Source organism: Mustela nivalis (genome assembly GCF_964662115.1).
Source record: "Mustela nivalis genome assembly, chromosome: 16".
Classification (NCBI taxonomy): Eukaryota; Metazoa; Chordata; class Mammalia; order Carnivora; family Mustelidae; genus Mustela; species Mustela nivalis.
Window position 1 is genome coordinate 19,984,584 of NC_139035.1, and position 17,607 is coordinate 20,002,190.

The following is a 17,607-nucleotide window of genomic DNA, read 5'->3' on the forward strand; positions in this document are numbered from 1 at the left end:
GAAACATTCTGGCATATGGGGTGCCCCACTGATGCCTCACCAGTGCCCCACCAGCATCCATCAGCTGAATCCAAGATAAAGACTCCACTGTCTTAAAACTCTCTATGAATTCTCTCTCTGGCTCTTTCCCTGTCTTACTTTTGTGTTCTTCCTAACCTTCCTCTACCAACTGGCCCATTTCAAGATGTACATTCATTCTTCCTTTGCTGCAGCTTCTTTCAGAGAGAGGCAGAAAGCCTTGGATTACGGTGGTTGGAGACTCTTCAGAAGAGATGGTTAAGGACAGTCCAAAGGACAGATAGTTGACCTGGTGGCCTCAGTGCTGGGCACTGGGGCAGCGAGTCTACCACCATTCAATTCAGAATAGAGGCTGACCCTTCAGTGGGACTTGCATATCAGGTCTTCCTGGACTGGTCCTATCAGCTCTTAACATTATTGTGCCCCCCTGGAATGCTTCATGTCGGCCATATTGAATTGCTTGTAGTTCCCATTTGCCTCACTGGGCCTCTGTACTCACCGGCCTGTTGCCTGAACTTGTCCTTCCTCCCGACACTAGTGTTCCTCAGGACTCTACTGAGATATGTCACCTCCTCCAAGGCTCTCCCCAGGCTTTCTTAGCGGGTCTCACCCTTTTATCTCCCTTTTATCACAACCACCCCATACATAGCTATAGAGACTGTGTCCTTCCTTTCCTATTTTCCTGTGTCTTCCTCACCCACTCCTCCAGAAGAGGCTGTGCGCTCTTCAGAACAGGGACGCTTTCTCCTCCTAGACATAATGCCCAGGACTGAACAGTATATTCTCTGGCAGATCGTAGGTGCCCAGTAAATATGCTGAAGGAAAAAAACACAGAAAAGCAGCACAGGATACCCCCACACTTGACTCCAAGACAGAAAGCCACTAGTTCCTTCCACTTTCCCATGTCCAAACTGAAATCAAGGGTGTTTTTGCCCAGACCGTTTTAGTCCAGAAGTGTGTCCTAAATAGGTTTAGTTTTCAAAGAGCTCATAGCAGTCAGTAAGAAAAACAATATAACTCCAATAAGAAAAAAAGGGCAACAGATACAAAGTGATGCTTCGCATAGACGGAAGTACAAATGACTGATATCAACACATGGAAAAATGCTCGGTGTCCTCAAACTAAAATAAAAACTAGGTACCACTTCCACCCTTCAATTCGTTGCCTATTTTTGGAAAGGATAGTACCCTTTATGGACAAGGGTGCTGAAATGAGTTTTATACCACTGAAGCCAGACTAAATGGAATCAGCACCCCCCAAGGCCTTTTCTCTCTGGTTTTCAAATACAAGCAAGCATTAGGTTTCACTAGAGAATGAGGATACAGTAGGCCTAGGAGAATTGCTCTTTGTGACATTAACGTGTGGGGATTTTGAAATCATGGGAGATATGTACAAATATGTACAATATTCCTACTTCCCCTAGTAGAACCCCCCAGGGCCAGACCTCTCCATGTCTATTCTCCACACATATAAAGCCTAAACATTTAATTTTCTTGCTTGTTACTTTTGAACAACTCCTATTTTTAGATCATTAGCACATAATGTGTCAAACAATCTTAATTTGAAATCACTTTCCCTTTATTAGGTGGATTTGAAAAGAACTGAGAGTGTTTTCTATTAAATGTACCAAAGCCTTGTTTTGAAATGTTCAAAACATTTAGAATGGGCAGTTTATAATTACCCTAGAAATTGCTTAATAATAATTACATTGGAGAGGGCAAAATCACTTTCTACAAGCAAGGTACAGTAATTATCACTAAGGAACTGCCTGACTCAGAGAATGGATAATGGTCTATGAGCACCTTCAACCCGGTCTCTGGCTTGCCTAAGATTGTTCCAGATTTAGAATCAGCCCTGGTGAGGAATGGCCGAGTGGAATGGGGTCAGTCTGTGCGTGCTGAGGAATGTGCTTCGGATAGGATAGGACAGGGGCGCTGAGAGCATGAACCTTCCCCTCCAGACAGCCAGTTCTTCTTGGCACTTCCAGCTACATCCGTAACCCCTGCATTGCTTGTCACAGAACCTAGCACACAGCAGCTTCTTAGATACACCCAGTACGAGCTCTCAAGAGGGGGAGGGTTTAGAAGTGCAGGAGGGTTAGCTATGCTGAAGTCATCAAAGTTTTCACTCTTCTCTGCTCTGCAGTGCCTCTGTAACAAAATTCTATTCAACCCAGCAGATATCAGGCCCAGACCCACTGCTGCAAAAATAAGAAACACAAAATATGTTGTAAGAAGAGGATGACAGGAGGGGTGAGGCAAGTTCAGAAGCAGAGCCCAGTGAGATACAAGCATGCTTCATTTCATTTTATTGTGCTTTATTGCACTTTGCACTTTGCAGATTTTTTTTTTTTTTTTAACAAATCAAAGGTCTGTGGCAACCCTGCCTCCAGCAAGTCTGTTGGCACCATTTTCCAACAGCATTTGCTCACTTTGTGTCTCTGGGTCACATTCTGGTAATTCTTGGAATATTTCAAACCTCATCGTTATTATTATTATGTTTGTCATGATGATATGTGATCAGTGATCTCGATGTTACTATTTGTCATTGTTTGGGGCACCACAGGCCACACCCATGTACGATGGGGATGTCATCGGTAAATGCTGTGTGTATTCTGAGTGCTTTATTGACCAGCCATCAATGGGGGATATCCCCCACGTCCCTCCCCATCCCTGGGCCTCCCTAGCCCCTGAGACACAATATTGAAATTGGGGCAGTGGATATCCCAACAGTGGCCTCCAAGTCTTTGAGTGTAAGGAAGAGTCACAGGTTTCTCACTTGAAATCAAACACTGAAAGTGCTTAAGCTTAGGAGGAAGGCACGTCAAGAGACAAGATAGGCTGGAAGCCAGGCCTCTTGCACCACATAGCCACATCGTGAATGCAAAGGAAAGGTTCTTGAAGGGAATTAAAAGTGCTGTACTCCGGGGAACACACAAATGATAAGTGTAGCAGCCTTACTGTTGTGATGGAGGAAGTTGGAGTGGTTTGCATAGAAGATCCAAGCAGCCGCAGCATTCCCTTAAGCCAAAGCTTAATCCAGAGCAAGACCCTAACTCTCTTCCATTCTATGAAGACTGAGGAAGCTGCAGAAGAAAAGTTGGAAGCTAGCAGAAGTTAGTTCATGATGTGAGGCATAAGGAGAGAAGCCATCTTCATAACAAAAGTGCAGGAGGAAGCCACAGGCGCTGATGGTGAAGCTGTGCCAAGTTATCCAGAAGATCTAGCTGTGATAATCAATGAAGGTGGCTACACGATACAACAAATTTCCAGTGTAGATGTGACAGCCTTCTGGGTGCCAGCTAGCACGTTCATAGCTAGAGAGGAGAAGTCAGTTCCTGCCTTCAAAGCTTCCAGGGACAGGGTGACTCTTGTTAGGGACTCATGCAGCTGGTGACTTGAAGTTGAAGCCAGTGCTCATTTCACATTCCGAAAATCCCTGGCTCTTAAGAACTATGCTAAATATACTCAGCCTGTGCTCTAGAAATGGAACAACAAATCTTGGATGACAAGCCCATCTGTTTATAACATGTTTATTATTTTAAGCCCATTATTGAAATCTGCTCAGAAAAAAAAAGTTTTTGTTTTTGTTTTCAAAATATTAGCACTCATTGACGTTATACCTGCTCACCCAGGAGCTCTAGTGGAGACATAAAATGAGACGAATGTTGTTTTTAATGTCAGCTAACACATCCATTCTGCAGTCTGTGGATCAAGGAATAATTTTGACTTTCAAGTCTTATCACTTAAGGAATACATTTCATAGGGCTGTAACTCCCATAGAGAGATGGTTTTTCTGATCTGGAAAAAGTAAGCTGAAAGCCTTCCAGAAAGGATTCTCCATTCTAGATGCCATTAAGAGCCTATGTGATTCATGGAAGAGGTCTAAATGCCAACAGGAACAGGATTTCGGAAAAAGTGATTGCAGTCCTCACGGATGACTTAGAAAGGGGCTTAAGACTTCAGAGGAGGAAGTGACTGCAGATGTGGTGAAATAGCAAGAGAACTAAAATTCGAAATGGAGCCTTACGATGGGACTGAATTACTACAATCTCATGATCAAAGTTGAGTGGCTAAGGAGCTGCTTACTATGAATGAGCAAAGTGTTTTCCTGAGATGGAATCTCCTCCTGGTGAAGATGCTGTGAAGCCTGTTGAAATGACAACAAAAGATGGATGGATGGATGGATGGATTCATAGACTGGTACATAGATACATAGATGGGAGGAAGGGTGGATGGATGGATAGATAGACACATATATACATGGATGGATGGATGGATAGATACATTTATACATGGATGGATGGATGGATGGATGGATGGATGGATGGATGGATGGATGGATGGATGGATGCGATGGATAGACATGTAGCTGGATGGATGGATGATTAGATAGACACATAGGTGGATGGATGGTTGGATAGATAAATACATAGACAGATGGATGGTTGGGTAGATGTGTGGATAGATAGAATATTACATAGCTTTAGTTGACAACAGCAGTGTTGGAGAGGATCGACTCTGATTTTGAAAGAAGTTCTACTTGTGTATAAAATGCTGTCAAGCAGCATTGCATGCTACAGAGAACTTGTTCATGAAAGGACGTTGCTTTTGAGGTGGCAGTCTTCTCTGCTGTCTTATTTTAAGAAATTGCCTAAGCTAACCCAGAGTTCAGCAGCCACCACCCCGATCAGTCAGCAGCCATCAACATCGAGTTCCACTCATAAAAAGATTCTGATTTGCTAAAAGCTCCAGATGATGATGAGCATTTTTTAGCAATGAAGTATTTTTATTTTTATTTATTATTTTTCAAACGTCAATACATATTTTAGGAATTTTACATGTAATTCCTTCCACTGCCAATCACATAGTGCCTCCAAAGTCAGAATCATAATCTCCAAAGTAGCCCTTTTACAAAGAACGTTTGTTCAGTCCGGATTTGTCACATTTAGTCAATCCAGTTCTTTTGGTTGGACTTCCTTGACCTCCACCCAAATATGGACGTCGCCTGTAATCTTTGGGATACAGTTTCTTTATGGTAGGGCCCTTGAAGTCAAATTGCAGGAAACATATTGATTGCTGTTTTGGCAAATGATCTAAACTTATTCCTCCTTAATTGTTTCTAATATTGAAAAATTGTGTTGCTTCCACTATACCCCATGAACCCAGCAGAAAGTGTTATGGGTAGCAATAAAGTATTTCTAAGTTTAAGGTATGTACATTGGATTTTTTAGACCTAATGCTATTGTGTACTTAATAGACTATCATATAGTATAAACAATCTCTATATCTTCGTGGGGAACCGAAACATTTATTTGACTGACTTTATAACATATTTGCTTTATGGCAGTGGTCTGGAACTGAACCCACATTACATCTGTGATGTGCCTGTATAGTTCAGGTACATTTTTAGCAATGTGCTAACATATAATAACAAATATTTAGCTAACATATATTGAGTACTTACTATAGACAAGGCACTGTTTTATGTGACACCCTCAATGTCACATTGAGGACATCCATAAACCAAAAATGGACTTGAAAGCAGTTTCACACCCATTGCAATTGGATGCAAAAAAAAAAATGCAAAGAAGGGGATTTTTTTTTTCTTTTCATTTAGAGATGCTTTTTCTTCCTTGGAAAATCTAGCAGAAAAAAAAAAAAAAATGTAACCCTGAGACAAACAGGACTGAAGCATTCACTGATTAAGGGAAATAGTTATTCATGTATGAACTAAAGTCAGCTCTCTGCTTTCTTCTCTCTTTTTTAAAGAAGACTTTATTAAACACCTTCTGTGTGCCAGACAGTTTGAGTAACAACACAGGCGTAGTCCACTACGCCTGATGAACGCCTGAGAAAGACCAGGGCTTAGCACCCAGCGGACGGTACATGATGTTTGTTGAGTGGAACCAGTGGAAGCAGGTGCCGCGGGTGAGCTGGAGTCTCCCGAAGTGAGAAGACATGTCTTCCCACGGCACTTGACCCACAGATCCATCTTTGGTTTGTAGTTTCAGAGAGTCTTGCCTCTTTGTCCTTCCAGAAAAGGGTTTTCCTTCTACAGTTGCTTGTTTGTAGAGCCGCCTTTACTCTTCTGGCTGGAAAACAGTCATTCTGCCTGTTTTTAGTTGGGATCCCACTTGTTGCTCTTGGCCCTCAAGGTAGGCTATGCCAGGGTGGTGCCGATGGCAACTGTTGAATGAAGACATAAGGGAAGATAGAGGGGTGCCATTTTGTTGTACCCCTGTTTTCACTTAAATAATGATCACTTTTCTTTTCTCAGTCATAGAAGTTGTTTATTATTCTTTCAAAATTATTCTAACTGAAGTAATATGGTACTTTAGTTAGTATTTTGATTAAAGTAATACAGGTGCATGGCTGAAAAAACACTGAAGCCTTATTATGGATGATAAATGGATCATAAATCCCCTTCTCATTTCCTCTCTCTTCATTTGTTAATGCAGTTAGGTCACAATTTTTGGTTTAATTAATTAGTGATGTTTATATTATACCTTTTCTTTTTGTATCTTGATGGATTTTGTACGTTAGGAATAATATTCCCTGCAGAACCAGCAGAGCTTTCAAAAGCAGCAGCTAACATATATGGAGTGTTTACTATAGACAAGGCACTGTCTTCATGTATTAATTCATGTGACTCTGTGTGTGAGATTAGGTACTGTAGATATTCCCAATTTACCAATGAAGAAATCAGGGCACAGAAAGGATGAGTAACTTGCCCAGGGTTGTATGGCTAGGCATTCCGGCTCTAGAAGCCAAGCTTTTAGCCATTATGAATACTTGCTTCTTGAAAAAACCTACCAAGTAAGGAAATAAAGATCCTAAGCAAGAATTTGAAGTTGTACTGGGATTTTAAGGCTCAAATTTAGTTAGTTTGGGAGATAGGCTATTCAATGGGAGGAACCCCAGAGGAACAAGTGTCTGCCGTAAGGTTAGTATAGTTGTTTTCTTTCCAGTGGCTTATGTTTATAAATACTTCTTGCAGTATCTTTCCCAAGCTCTCATGTTCTCCCGAGCATATCATAATTGTCTACCAGAGAATCTTCATGCAGATTCTGGATAAAGAGGCAATCCAGAGCGTTCAGTTAAGATGCCCAGATGTTGGACATTCTTAATATGAGGACGTTAACACGGACATTAACACAGAATTTTTTAAATTGGAACAGTCCTGGAAAACAAATTTATTACCACATTTGTGTCATTGATCAAAAGAAGACTGGGCAAGAAGGTATGAAAGCAGATGCAAATTTCACCATTTTAGCAAACAACTGTAAGATCCCTTCTTGCTAGAGAGAATAGCATATAAGGCATTCTGGCTTTCTTCCTTCCCCATCTAATGTATACATCTGTGAAAACTTCACTTTTTTTTTTTTTTAATAATTCTGGCATTATAAACTCACTCCAGCACTTCTCTCCATCTAACAGCCTCATCTGAAAGCCCGTTGGCTTGATTATAAAGGTAAAACTTATGGCAAAACTTGGGAGAATTAGGATAGGGCCAGTGAGTTGTTGATGACGGAAGAATTGACAGGATCCAGAAAATGGGATGAGTCCATACTGCCTAAAGCATGTACCGCCGGCCGATCCCTTCCTAGCTCTAAAAGCTCTAATACTGTATACACATACAAATACACACACACACAATATATATATATATATGTATATATATATATATATATATATGAACTGTACATCAAAATGAAGCCCACAGATTTGGTGGGAAACGGTATCTTCATGCCAGAGCCATCGCAAAAACAATCCGGCCCCTCTCTGATGTAGGATGGGGAATAAAATGCTAAAAATATCACCAGTGCATTGCTTTTACCCCAGAATTATTTTGACTAGCGCAGCTTTCGACTGTTTACATAGAGAGAAGGGGGAACGGGTTCGGAACAGGGTGTCAGCCTCCTGTTCCTGACGTGCATTTTAATAGGCCACCTGACAAGATCAACAGGAAGAAAAGAAAAATTGTGAACAGGTGTGAGGGAGCCAGAGGAAGATGGTCCTGCCTCTCCCTCCTCTTAATCAAGTTGGCATATTGTCCGATGCCAGGACGTTCTGGCTTCTACCAGTGGCTGTGCTAATTGCCTCCAGTGTGGGGCTTAGATGAAGGTGGCCCAGAGTCCTACACTGACTCCCCTGTGCCTTAAACAAAGGAAAACGGGATTTTTGCCTGGCTGGTGCGCTGTCAGAACCCGAAACGCTCCATCCGTCGGCGCTGAGGCTTGCTGGCAAGTGCTGTTCCCGACGGCTGCATCGCCATGGAAATGTGTGACACGTTTGTTGATGAGTTGTCTGTTTCCAGATGGACAGCTTCATTCCCAGCCTCTGAGAAATGTAACAGACCTTTTTTTTTTTTTTTAAAGTATTTGCTTTGTACAAATTGTGGTTTATTGAAGGGTCTTGCTGGCTTTTTTGTTGTTCTTTTATACCACAATGGATTTTGTGCAGTGTGTTGTGTAAGTAATAATGATAGGTCTGGCTTTGTAGTCGTTCGTGGCTGTTTGTTTTTTCTTTCTTTGTGTTCCGCATCGGCCAGCCAGCCGTGGTTGTTAATGACACGCTAAAACCTGTCCTCTTTCTGAATTGATGATGATTCTGCCTTGATGTTTAAAAAAAAAAAGCCTGTATTTGGGATAATGCTGCTTTGAAAGTCATGTCGCCAGCGGGTTTCCCATTTCGTTGAAGAAATATATTAGGAAAATATTAATAGGTTGTCTACTACTTTCAATTCAGTTGCAAATGAAGACGGAATGTTGCTGGACGGCCCAGAGAGTGTGGCCTGGGGGCCATGGCTTAGTGGGTGAGGGGAAGGGACGAGGCAAGGGTCGGTCTTCTCCGGGACAGACCCGTGGCCATGCGGTGGGCAAAGTACCATCTTTCAGAAGTTCTGCTTAGGTCCTAAAATAATGTGCTTTCCTTGTGCTATCACCTGAGGGGTAGCATCCTACAGACAGTCATAGAAATCCACTGAAATTAGGTTTAAAAGCTATGTGCGTGTCTGTATAATTTATATGTAAATAGAGACCAGAAGTAATTAAGATCACAGTTCAGTCCAGTGAAATGTTAGTATTTATCCAAGTGAACCATGGCTTATAAATATTAACGCCCCAAATTGAAGTTAGGGAGGCTCATCTCTAGCTTTTTTTCTTTTTAACCTTTATTTTTATCTCTGTGTAATTATATTGGAGGCATAATTTGTCGATGTCTTTTTTTTTTTTTGTAATTAACAAGTGCTTTTCTAACTTCTGAGTAAGTAATCCTTAATTAAATGTGTCCATTTTGTTCATTTACTTTCATTTTTTTCCTCTGGAAGCCAAATTGGAATGTGAAATTCTTCTGTGTTGTGACTGTGGATCAGAGCTCACCAATTAACTAGTTAATACATTTAGGTATTTAGGACTGCGTATTCCTGAAGGGCTCATTACTGTAACCTCATACTGGTCTTCCTAATTTCTTCAGAAAGAAGCAGAATCAATAACTACCTTGAATTGTCAGGTGGAATAAAACAATTGGCTTAGCCATGACCACAGAATCTTTATTCAGATACAAGCAAGCGTACTACTTTCCTAAGGATGATCATTTTGAGAAATATTTGAATAGTACAATTACTTGGGGAAATGTTACTTTAGCAAACCTCTTGGGGGAAGGAGGTAGTGTGTTGACGGTTATTACATTACAACTTCCTGGACTGAAATGCAGACTCCCTTGGCGATAAACGTCTGTCTTTCAGGTCGACCATCATGGGCACTATTCCATGCCTATGCTAGGCAACCGTGGCATTTTCCACTTGCACAATTTCTGTGATTTTTCCAACAAATTAGAGATGACTCGAAGTCACACCTATTTGGACCTTAGGGTTCCCAAGTTTTTTCCTGTTGACGGGAATCCGACAGAAGCATCATCGTCATTCCCAGACTGCTGCCCTGGAGAAGAGCTGTAGCTGTATGTTCTCCAGAGTTTGTCCTGTGCTATATACGAGACTGAGATTTATTGTACTCTCTCTCTCTGGCTGTTGGGAAGTCGAGATCCCATTACCTACAGGCCCACAACCTCTCCAGTCTGCAGTGATATACCTATGAGCTCCCTTAAATTCTGTGGCTCTTCCTATGCCTCTGACTGTACGGAGATTAAAGTGTGTGTGTGTGTGTGTGTGTGTGTGTGTGTGTGTGTGTGTGTTTGCGTGCGCGCACACGGGTGTGTTTGTGCACACGTGCATGCACATATGCACACATGTGTGTAGTGTATGAAGTGATTGCAGACTGCTCCATATTTAATATGGGGATCACAAGTAGGAAAATTTCAGTCCCCTATTTTTGGTATCTATTTTTTGGTCAATTAAACTCTTTAGTCTTTTTTCTTTTTTAATTTATTTTTTATAAACATATATTTTTATCCCCAGGGGTACAGGTCTGTGAATCGCCAGGTTTACACACTTCATAGCACTCACCAAAGCACATACCCTCCCCAATGTCCATAACCCCACCCCCCTTCTCCCAACCCCCCTCCCCCCAGCAACCCTCAGTTTGTTTTGTGAGATTAAGAGTCACTTATGGTTTGTCTCCCTCCCAATCCCATCTTGTTTCATTTATTCTTCTTAAACTCTTTAGTCTTAAGCAATATTTCGTTTTTGCAAAAGAGGGAAATTAAGGTGTGTGTGTCTTGCTAAAAGTTACTGCCACAGACATTTTGAACTAATGTTCTCATGGAGAAGAAACTTCCTTAGACCATTATGTGAAGTGCCCTGTTATGTGCCAGTTCCAGATAGTCTTTAAAGGCAGAATAACTTCTGTTTCCTCTGCTGCCCTTTGCTCTCTATGAAGGGACCAGGCAATGCCATGTTCATTAGCTGCCTTCATGGTGCCGGGCTCTTTCCAATGGGCAGAGGAGAGCACCTTCTAGAAAGAGGCTGGTTAAGCGTCTTCCGGATTGTTTCAAATGAACCACATTGAAGGCTGCAGGGAAAGGGCTCTGACAAATTACGCTCCTGGGGGCTTTTCTCAGTGACACTTTTCTACTGTTGTGAAAAAGTTATAAAATGTCTTTTCTTTTTTTGGTGCTCAGACGAGTATAGGATCAAACCGGTGGAAGAGGTCAAGTACATGAAAAATGGGGCAGAAGAGGAGCAGAAAATAGCAGCCAGGAACCAAGAAAACTTGGTAAGATTGCATTTCTCATATAACAGTGAATTTTGGTGACACCATTGTAATAAAATCTGCACTGCCTGTTTCAGCTATAACTTACACACCGGCACAAGATTTCTTGAAAATACTGTTGCTATTTATAGCTTGCCTGGAAGCCACTCCATCACTCCTGTATCCTGTTTGTTCCTGAATAAGCCCTTTTTTAATCTTGATAGGGAACACTCCAGGGGGAAATATGGTAAAATTATTAGCGTCTTAAAATGGTTAACTGTGAAGGAAAAGGCGTGAAGTAGGATTGAGATTTATTGGGGGGAGGACTCATAGATGTTTTTCTTTTTCTCCACCTCTTCCACTCATCGAATGAACAGCTAAGCTTCATTACTCAGGACACGGAGGGTTGTGGATAAAGTTGTCTTGGAGAGGAAAAGGATGTACTTTTAAGATAGGTCTCTACCATGCTTGCATAATGTCCATTTCGTAGAGCAGGTCATCAATCCCCTGGGTAGAGATTTCTGTAACTACTATAATAACAAATTAATGTTGGAAGCAAGTAAAGTGAAAATTATTTTGAAACAAACTTCTTTCTCAGTTTAATTCCAATATTAAAATATGCTGTCCCTGAAGTTTCAAATATGTTGGGAAATATTACAAAATTATGAGGTCATAATGAATTATACTGAAGGCACCTAAGAAATAGTGCTTGAGAAGTTTCACATTTAATGGTACAATTCTTCTCTAAAATCTGAAACAAAATTAACCTAAATTACAAAACTGACTGACATTCTCTTAGCTTCTCTCTCTCTCTCTCTTCGTAAGTTATAGGCTGAGATCTCTCATAAGTTTTTTAATCTGAGCCTGGTTGGCCATAATTTCTATTTTATATAACTTGATCATTTTATATTTATATTTTATATCACTTTTATATCACTCTGTCCAGCTCTGAATTTCATTTTCTAATTTACCTACATAAATATAAATCCCATCTCATCATTACTTTTTCCATATATCAAACCTAATGCTTAAAATAAAAATCTTAAAAAAAAAAAAAAGGGTCCCTACCGAAATTGTCGGCACTTCACCCTCACGGTGTTAAGGGTATTGGGGCTTTTGAGTGAATGTGAGAGCTGCGGTGGTCTGAAACAAAGTTTTCTCATGCAATTCAGTAGATGTATTAAAACTTAATGTTCCATCTCTGTGAAAACGTTTAGTTAATGCCGCTTTCGCTGATTTCTTAAAAAACGTTAAAAACTGTTATGAATGTGCATTTATTCAGTTGTGTTAGAGCAACATGGTTTTTGCCTTTTATTTTGGGGTTAGTTATTTGCTCTGTTTTTCATGTTTGAGTGGATATATTTTTAAGAAGCTTAAAACGTCATAAGGTGTTTTCACTTGAACTTAAACTCCTTTTTCCATTATGTGCTTTGTTTTTGTTTTTGTGCTTTCTGCTACAGCAGAGGGGGTTGGCCAGTGCTCGTGAGTATTTCAGGCTGTCATTTTCCATGATACATTATTGAACATAATGGGCTAATTCTTTTCTCCTCTGTTCTTCTCTGAACATCTGATCTACACCTTGAAATACTGAAATCACTAACAACTATGTACTTTAGATCATTATGAAAGAGTGGAAATACTCTGTAATGAAATTTTGCTTCATAAATGGGATTTGGATCTTAACGTATTGCTTGAGTCACAGAAATTCATCATACATATGGTCTGTTTTTAACATTAGCACTTAGATCTAGAAAACAGTAGCTATGACTAATAGTGTGAGTTACTGTGATCTGACTTTTTATATTCATTTTTTCTAACTTTGAGCAGATAAATAAATGACCCAAGGAGTTGAAGCATCAATTGGTATTTTTCTACTTCGTTTTACTAAAGATCAGACTTTGTCCTTGCTTCATATAATTTCATCTGGAGTTAATAAATCTCATCTTTAATATTTCCATTGGAGGAAGAGACACTGGTGATTGGGCTGGCAGTGGTGTTCCTTGGATCTGACACTGGAGTCCATCCCTGATTAGCATACTTGTATCTCCGAAACCCTAAGGGAAGCAACGACTCATATCTTACAGTGTGCGACTTTTTCCTCAATGTGCCCTCATCATATTTAAGACCGTTACAACTTTTTCCTTCTCTCCAGTTTCGCAGTCTCTCAGCTCCGTGGTGCTAATATATTCTTTTCCAGTACTTGGCCAGAATTGGCACAAGTGCTCTTCTATGCAGACTGAATGAAAATTCAAAAAGAGAGACATTTCTGGGTTTGTTTTTTGTTTTTCTAACTTGTAGACTATCTGTGACAACCCTCACACCCCTTGTCTGCCAACCAATCAGAGTCCAGACCACCAACCAGAGTTTTTGAGTGTGTAAAGACTTGCATGGAGAAGGGGGAGTAAGTGGTTTTCTTTGATTCGAGCTTTCTAGATAGCTTTCCAAAATTAAATGATTATTCAGTAGTCTGCTAGTATATTATCTTTGTCATCTCTTCTGTCCTTTGGGATGCATAGTCGAGTATGGACCTGGCATGTTGTTTGAGAAAAAACAAATAGGTCTCTTAAATTTGAGGCTTACATTGAGGTAGATGAAATAGATGTAACAATTCTTTATTTTTCCATCCATTAAAATAATCTAAAAGACAAGAAGTTCTTGTTTTTAGTATTTTTAGAAGCTTTCTTTTTTCTTTTAACTCAGACTGTTAAAATTAAGGGGCTCAGTAAACTCAGTCCAGATAGGGTGCCGTGATGGTGACAACCATGGTGGGCTCTCAGAAACTGCCTGAGTTCAGATCTCAGCTCTGCCAGTTGCTCAGTGTGGGGTCAAGTTACTTCACTTCCCTGCACCTCTTGCCCATCAAGTGGGGGAAAAGCCGGGCCTCATGGTACTGGGGTGAGGACTACATGAGATGGGCATTGTAGGGCTTGGAGTACAAAGTCTGGCACATGATAAGCACCTAGTACAAGTTAGGCATTATCATATAAAATTAAAGGAAAAGAATGTTAGGGTCAGTGTTTCTTTCCTTTTTCTTTTGTGTTAATTGGTGAGAAATTTCTAAGTGAATATTTTAGGTTAATGCTAGTATTACATGTATTTTGAAAAATCTTGCTCTGGAACTGGGAAGTTATTTCAATAAATATGTTTCAATCACCTGTTATGTATAAGGCCCTTAGTTGTATCAAGAGACACAGCAATACTTAAAGTCACTGTCCTCAAAGAGCTTACAGCAAAGTTTAGAGAACAGTTCAGCTCTAACAAATATTTGATTGATTACCTATAGGTACAAGGCTCTGTACTAGACTCTGCCAAAAACACAAAATAAGGAAACTACTGACCCTTATCTTAAGGTACTTTATGGCAGTATACAAGGTAAATACCAAAGGACTATAAATAAAACAGGATTAAATGCATCAAGCAAACAAGATTGATTCCAAGAAGGCAATACAAAGTGCTGCTACTATCAAAGGAGGCAGCCATCCCGTCTGTTGGGGTGTCTGGACCTACTGTTCACGAAAGCTGGTGTTTGCGGTGGGCCTCGAAGGATAGAATGAGGAAGGCCGGCCCAGGCAGGTGTATTTAATGAAAAGTGTGTAGTCCTGTTTGATTGGGGAGGACAAGGTGTCAGTAGGACAGCAGTGGGACGTTACAACCAAAATGTAAATGGTATATTATGTAGAGCCTTCAAGTCTAGCCGAGAGGTCTGAGTGAATTCCATGGATCATATGGAACTTGGAAGGTTTCAAGCAAAGAGTGAGAGCATGAATCAGGAAAGTTTATGAGGCAGCAGTGGGTGTTGTATGAATTGGTGTGGGGTGCCGAGGTTGGAGACCATTTATGATAGCTTTTGCAAGAGACAGAGAACCTGAAGCAAGATGGTGGCCAAGAGAATAGAAAAGATTTGGACAAAGTTGCAGTAGAAGCAACAAGAGTTAACAGCTAATATTATAGACGTTAAAGGAAGGCAGAGGAATCGGAAGATCATAGTAATGCCCGTGCCAGCGGGGGGAAGAGGACTGGTAGATGTAAGAATAAATAATGACCCCAAATGAAATGGGAAAATCACTTGGGAAGATAAGGTGTGATGAAAATACAAGATGTTTTTTCCTTCCCTCCCTTTCATTTCATTCACCCTTAAAAGATATCACAGGGTAGTCCACGAGAGAGAAAGTGAAACCGCTGATCACACAGAAATGTCATGAGTCCAGTAGAGAAAGCCCGTATGGCCTGGGTCCTTAGACTCTAGGCTTTGGAGGACTCAGAGGTGCTTCAGGCATGAATCTCACCCGAGACAGCTCACTCTCCAGTAGCAGACTGAAGGCATGTGACCTGAATGACCATAAAAATCCAAGGCACACTTAATGCAGAGGTTGGTTTTGAGTAAGCCAAGCTGTAGGAACTTGCAGAACGTCCATGTGGGGGAATCTAGCAAAGGAGAAAAATGAGGGTGTGGACCTTGGGAGCATCACCTGGGACATGTTGGGTGTTTGGTGTGTTTTTGTTTGCTGGAATGGGTGGATGAGTGAGTGGACAGGAGTAGCTGAACCTCTGAGTGACAGCAGTTGGCACCACTTAGTTCCTCAGGAGTGTTCAGATTTCCAGTTGTTCAAGCCCTTTGGCCACAGTTTCTATGGACGGAGGAGATTATGCCTCTTCTTTGAGGTTGATGAATCCTTTATAGGTCAGTCCTTTGTGTATCCTCAGTGCAAAGATGTGCATTTGTCCCAATTTTCATCATTGTTAAACATCTGTATATTCCACTTTACTTCTCTCAGACTTTAATTCCTTCTTCAGGAAGGTGATGTGAAATTGTTGCATTGGCTTTGATCAGATAGAGCTATGTGTCCGTCGAGAGCCGACCTTCATTGTTTCTAGCTTTATCATTTTGGTCAAACATCTAAAACTTCTGAACTTTGAGTTCCTCATCTGGAGCCTTGTAAGAGCAAAACAATTGATGTATTAGAAGAAACATAAAAAAACATGTGTAGAATCTTAGCAAAGACCTAGAAAATGAATAGCAAAAGCTAAGAAGAAAGAAAAGTAGTGTATTTCATTAGATTAAAATTAAATGCTTCTGCGAAACAGAATAACTACAAAAAAGTAGTTAATAGATAGGCAACAGACTGGGAGAAAATATTTATGACCTCTAAAAGGCAAAAGGTTAATCAATATGAGGTTTTTAAAGAACGCTTATAAATAATTAAGAAAAAGATAATCCACGAGAAAAGCAGGTACATGAAATGAACAGAAACAGATGGTTCGCAGTAGAGGATATTGGGCAATAAGCAAATGAAAAGATGTTCCACATCACTGGTACAATAGACACTCTCTATCCAACTTGCTGCATAAGAAGATTCTCATAAATCCCTCTCCGAAAGACGCTGACTGGCGCCCACGGCGTGCTCGCTCGATTGGCTCTTGGGCTACTGTCTAGAACACCTCTGTGCCTGTGCTCCTGCAGTTAAATGTGTTTTCTAAGAGCCCGTATGATGGTTCCCAAATCTGTATATACTGGTTGAATGTCATTGTAATTATGTAATTTATTAAGTAATATGTAAACCACTGAAACACAAGTGTGGAAAGAAGAGCTGTTTCATTGAAAATTAAATTAAATGCTTTAGAAAGTCTTGATGAAAGCACATACTAAAAAGCTTGCTGTTAAATTAAATAAAATTAAATTCTGCACTTGGATTATTTCACAACATCTTTACATTCTCACTTCAGTTACGAAACCAAACCAGGGGGTCTTAGATGTGCTTATAAGGATGTGGTTAGGGGCGCCTGGGTGGCTCAGTCGTTACGCACCTGCCTTCAGCTCAGGTCATGATCCCGGGGTCCTGGGATTGAGCCCCGCATCGGGCTCCCTGCTCGGCACAAGTCTGCCTCTCCCTCTCCCACTCCCCCTGCTTGTGTTCCCTCTCTCACTATCTCTCTCTCTCTCTCTGTCAAACAGATGAATGAAATCTTTAAAAATAAAAAAAAAAAATAAGTGTGTGATTAGTCCAGAAGGTACACATGGAACATCTGTACGTGGCTCCCTTACTTAGAGCAGAAGCCTTGTTCTTACGTCAAAAGATGAAAGGAAATGAACATCCTTGTATTTTAAAATAAAATCATATGCTTAATGTATCTTTACATTTTTATCTTGTCCTGCTTTAACTCACTTCACCATTTAATTACCAGTCCGGATGGCATTGCCTAATATAACTTCTATTTTAATCAGGAAAATGCAAATTAAAACGTGATTCCTTAGACTGGCAAAAATTCGAAGCTTTGATAATATCCGATTTTGGCATGGTTGTAGGAAAATTAGTATTCACATGCTGATGGCCGACATCTTGGAAGACAACGTAGCAGAATCTATTAAAATTAGCACATGCACGCCCATGACCCAGCACTTCCACATCTTGGTATACACCCAAAGCAGCTATCTGTGTGCA

The 17,607-nt window shown here is 40.6% G+C and overlaps 1 protein-coding gene across 1 annotated transcript in view; it reads left to right on the plus strand.

Annotated features, from left to right (window-relative positions):
• Window positions 1-17,607, plus strand: part of LOC309849910 (uncharacterized protein C1orf21) — a 224,161-nt gene that overhangs the window by 105,489 nt on the left and 101,065 nt on the right. The window contains exon 3 of the mRNA XM_082702983.1: window positions 11,097-11,191. Within this exon, the coding sequence (XP_082559109.1) occupies window positions 11,097-11,191 (95 nt within the window). The remainder of the gene's footprint in view (window positions 1-11,096; window positions 11,192-17,607) is intronic.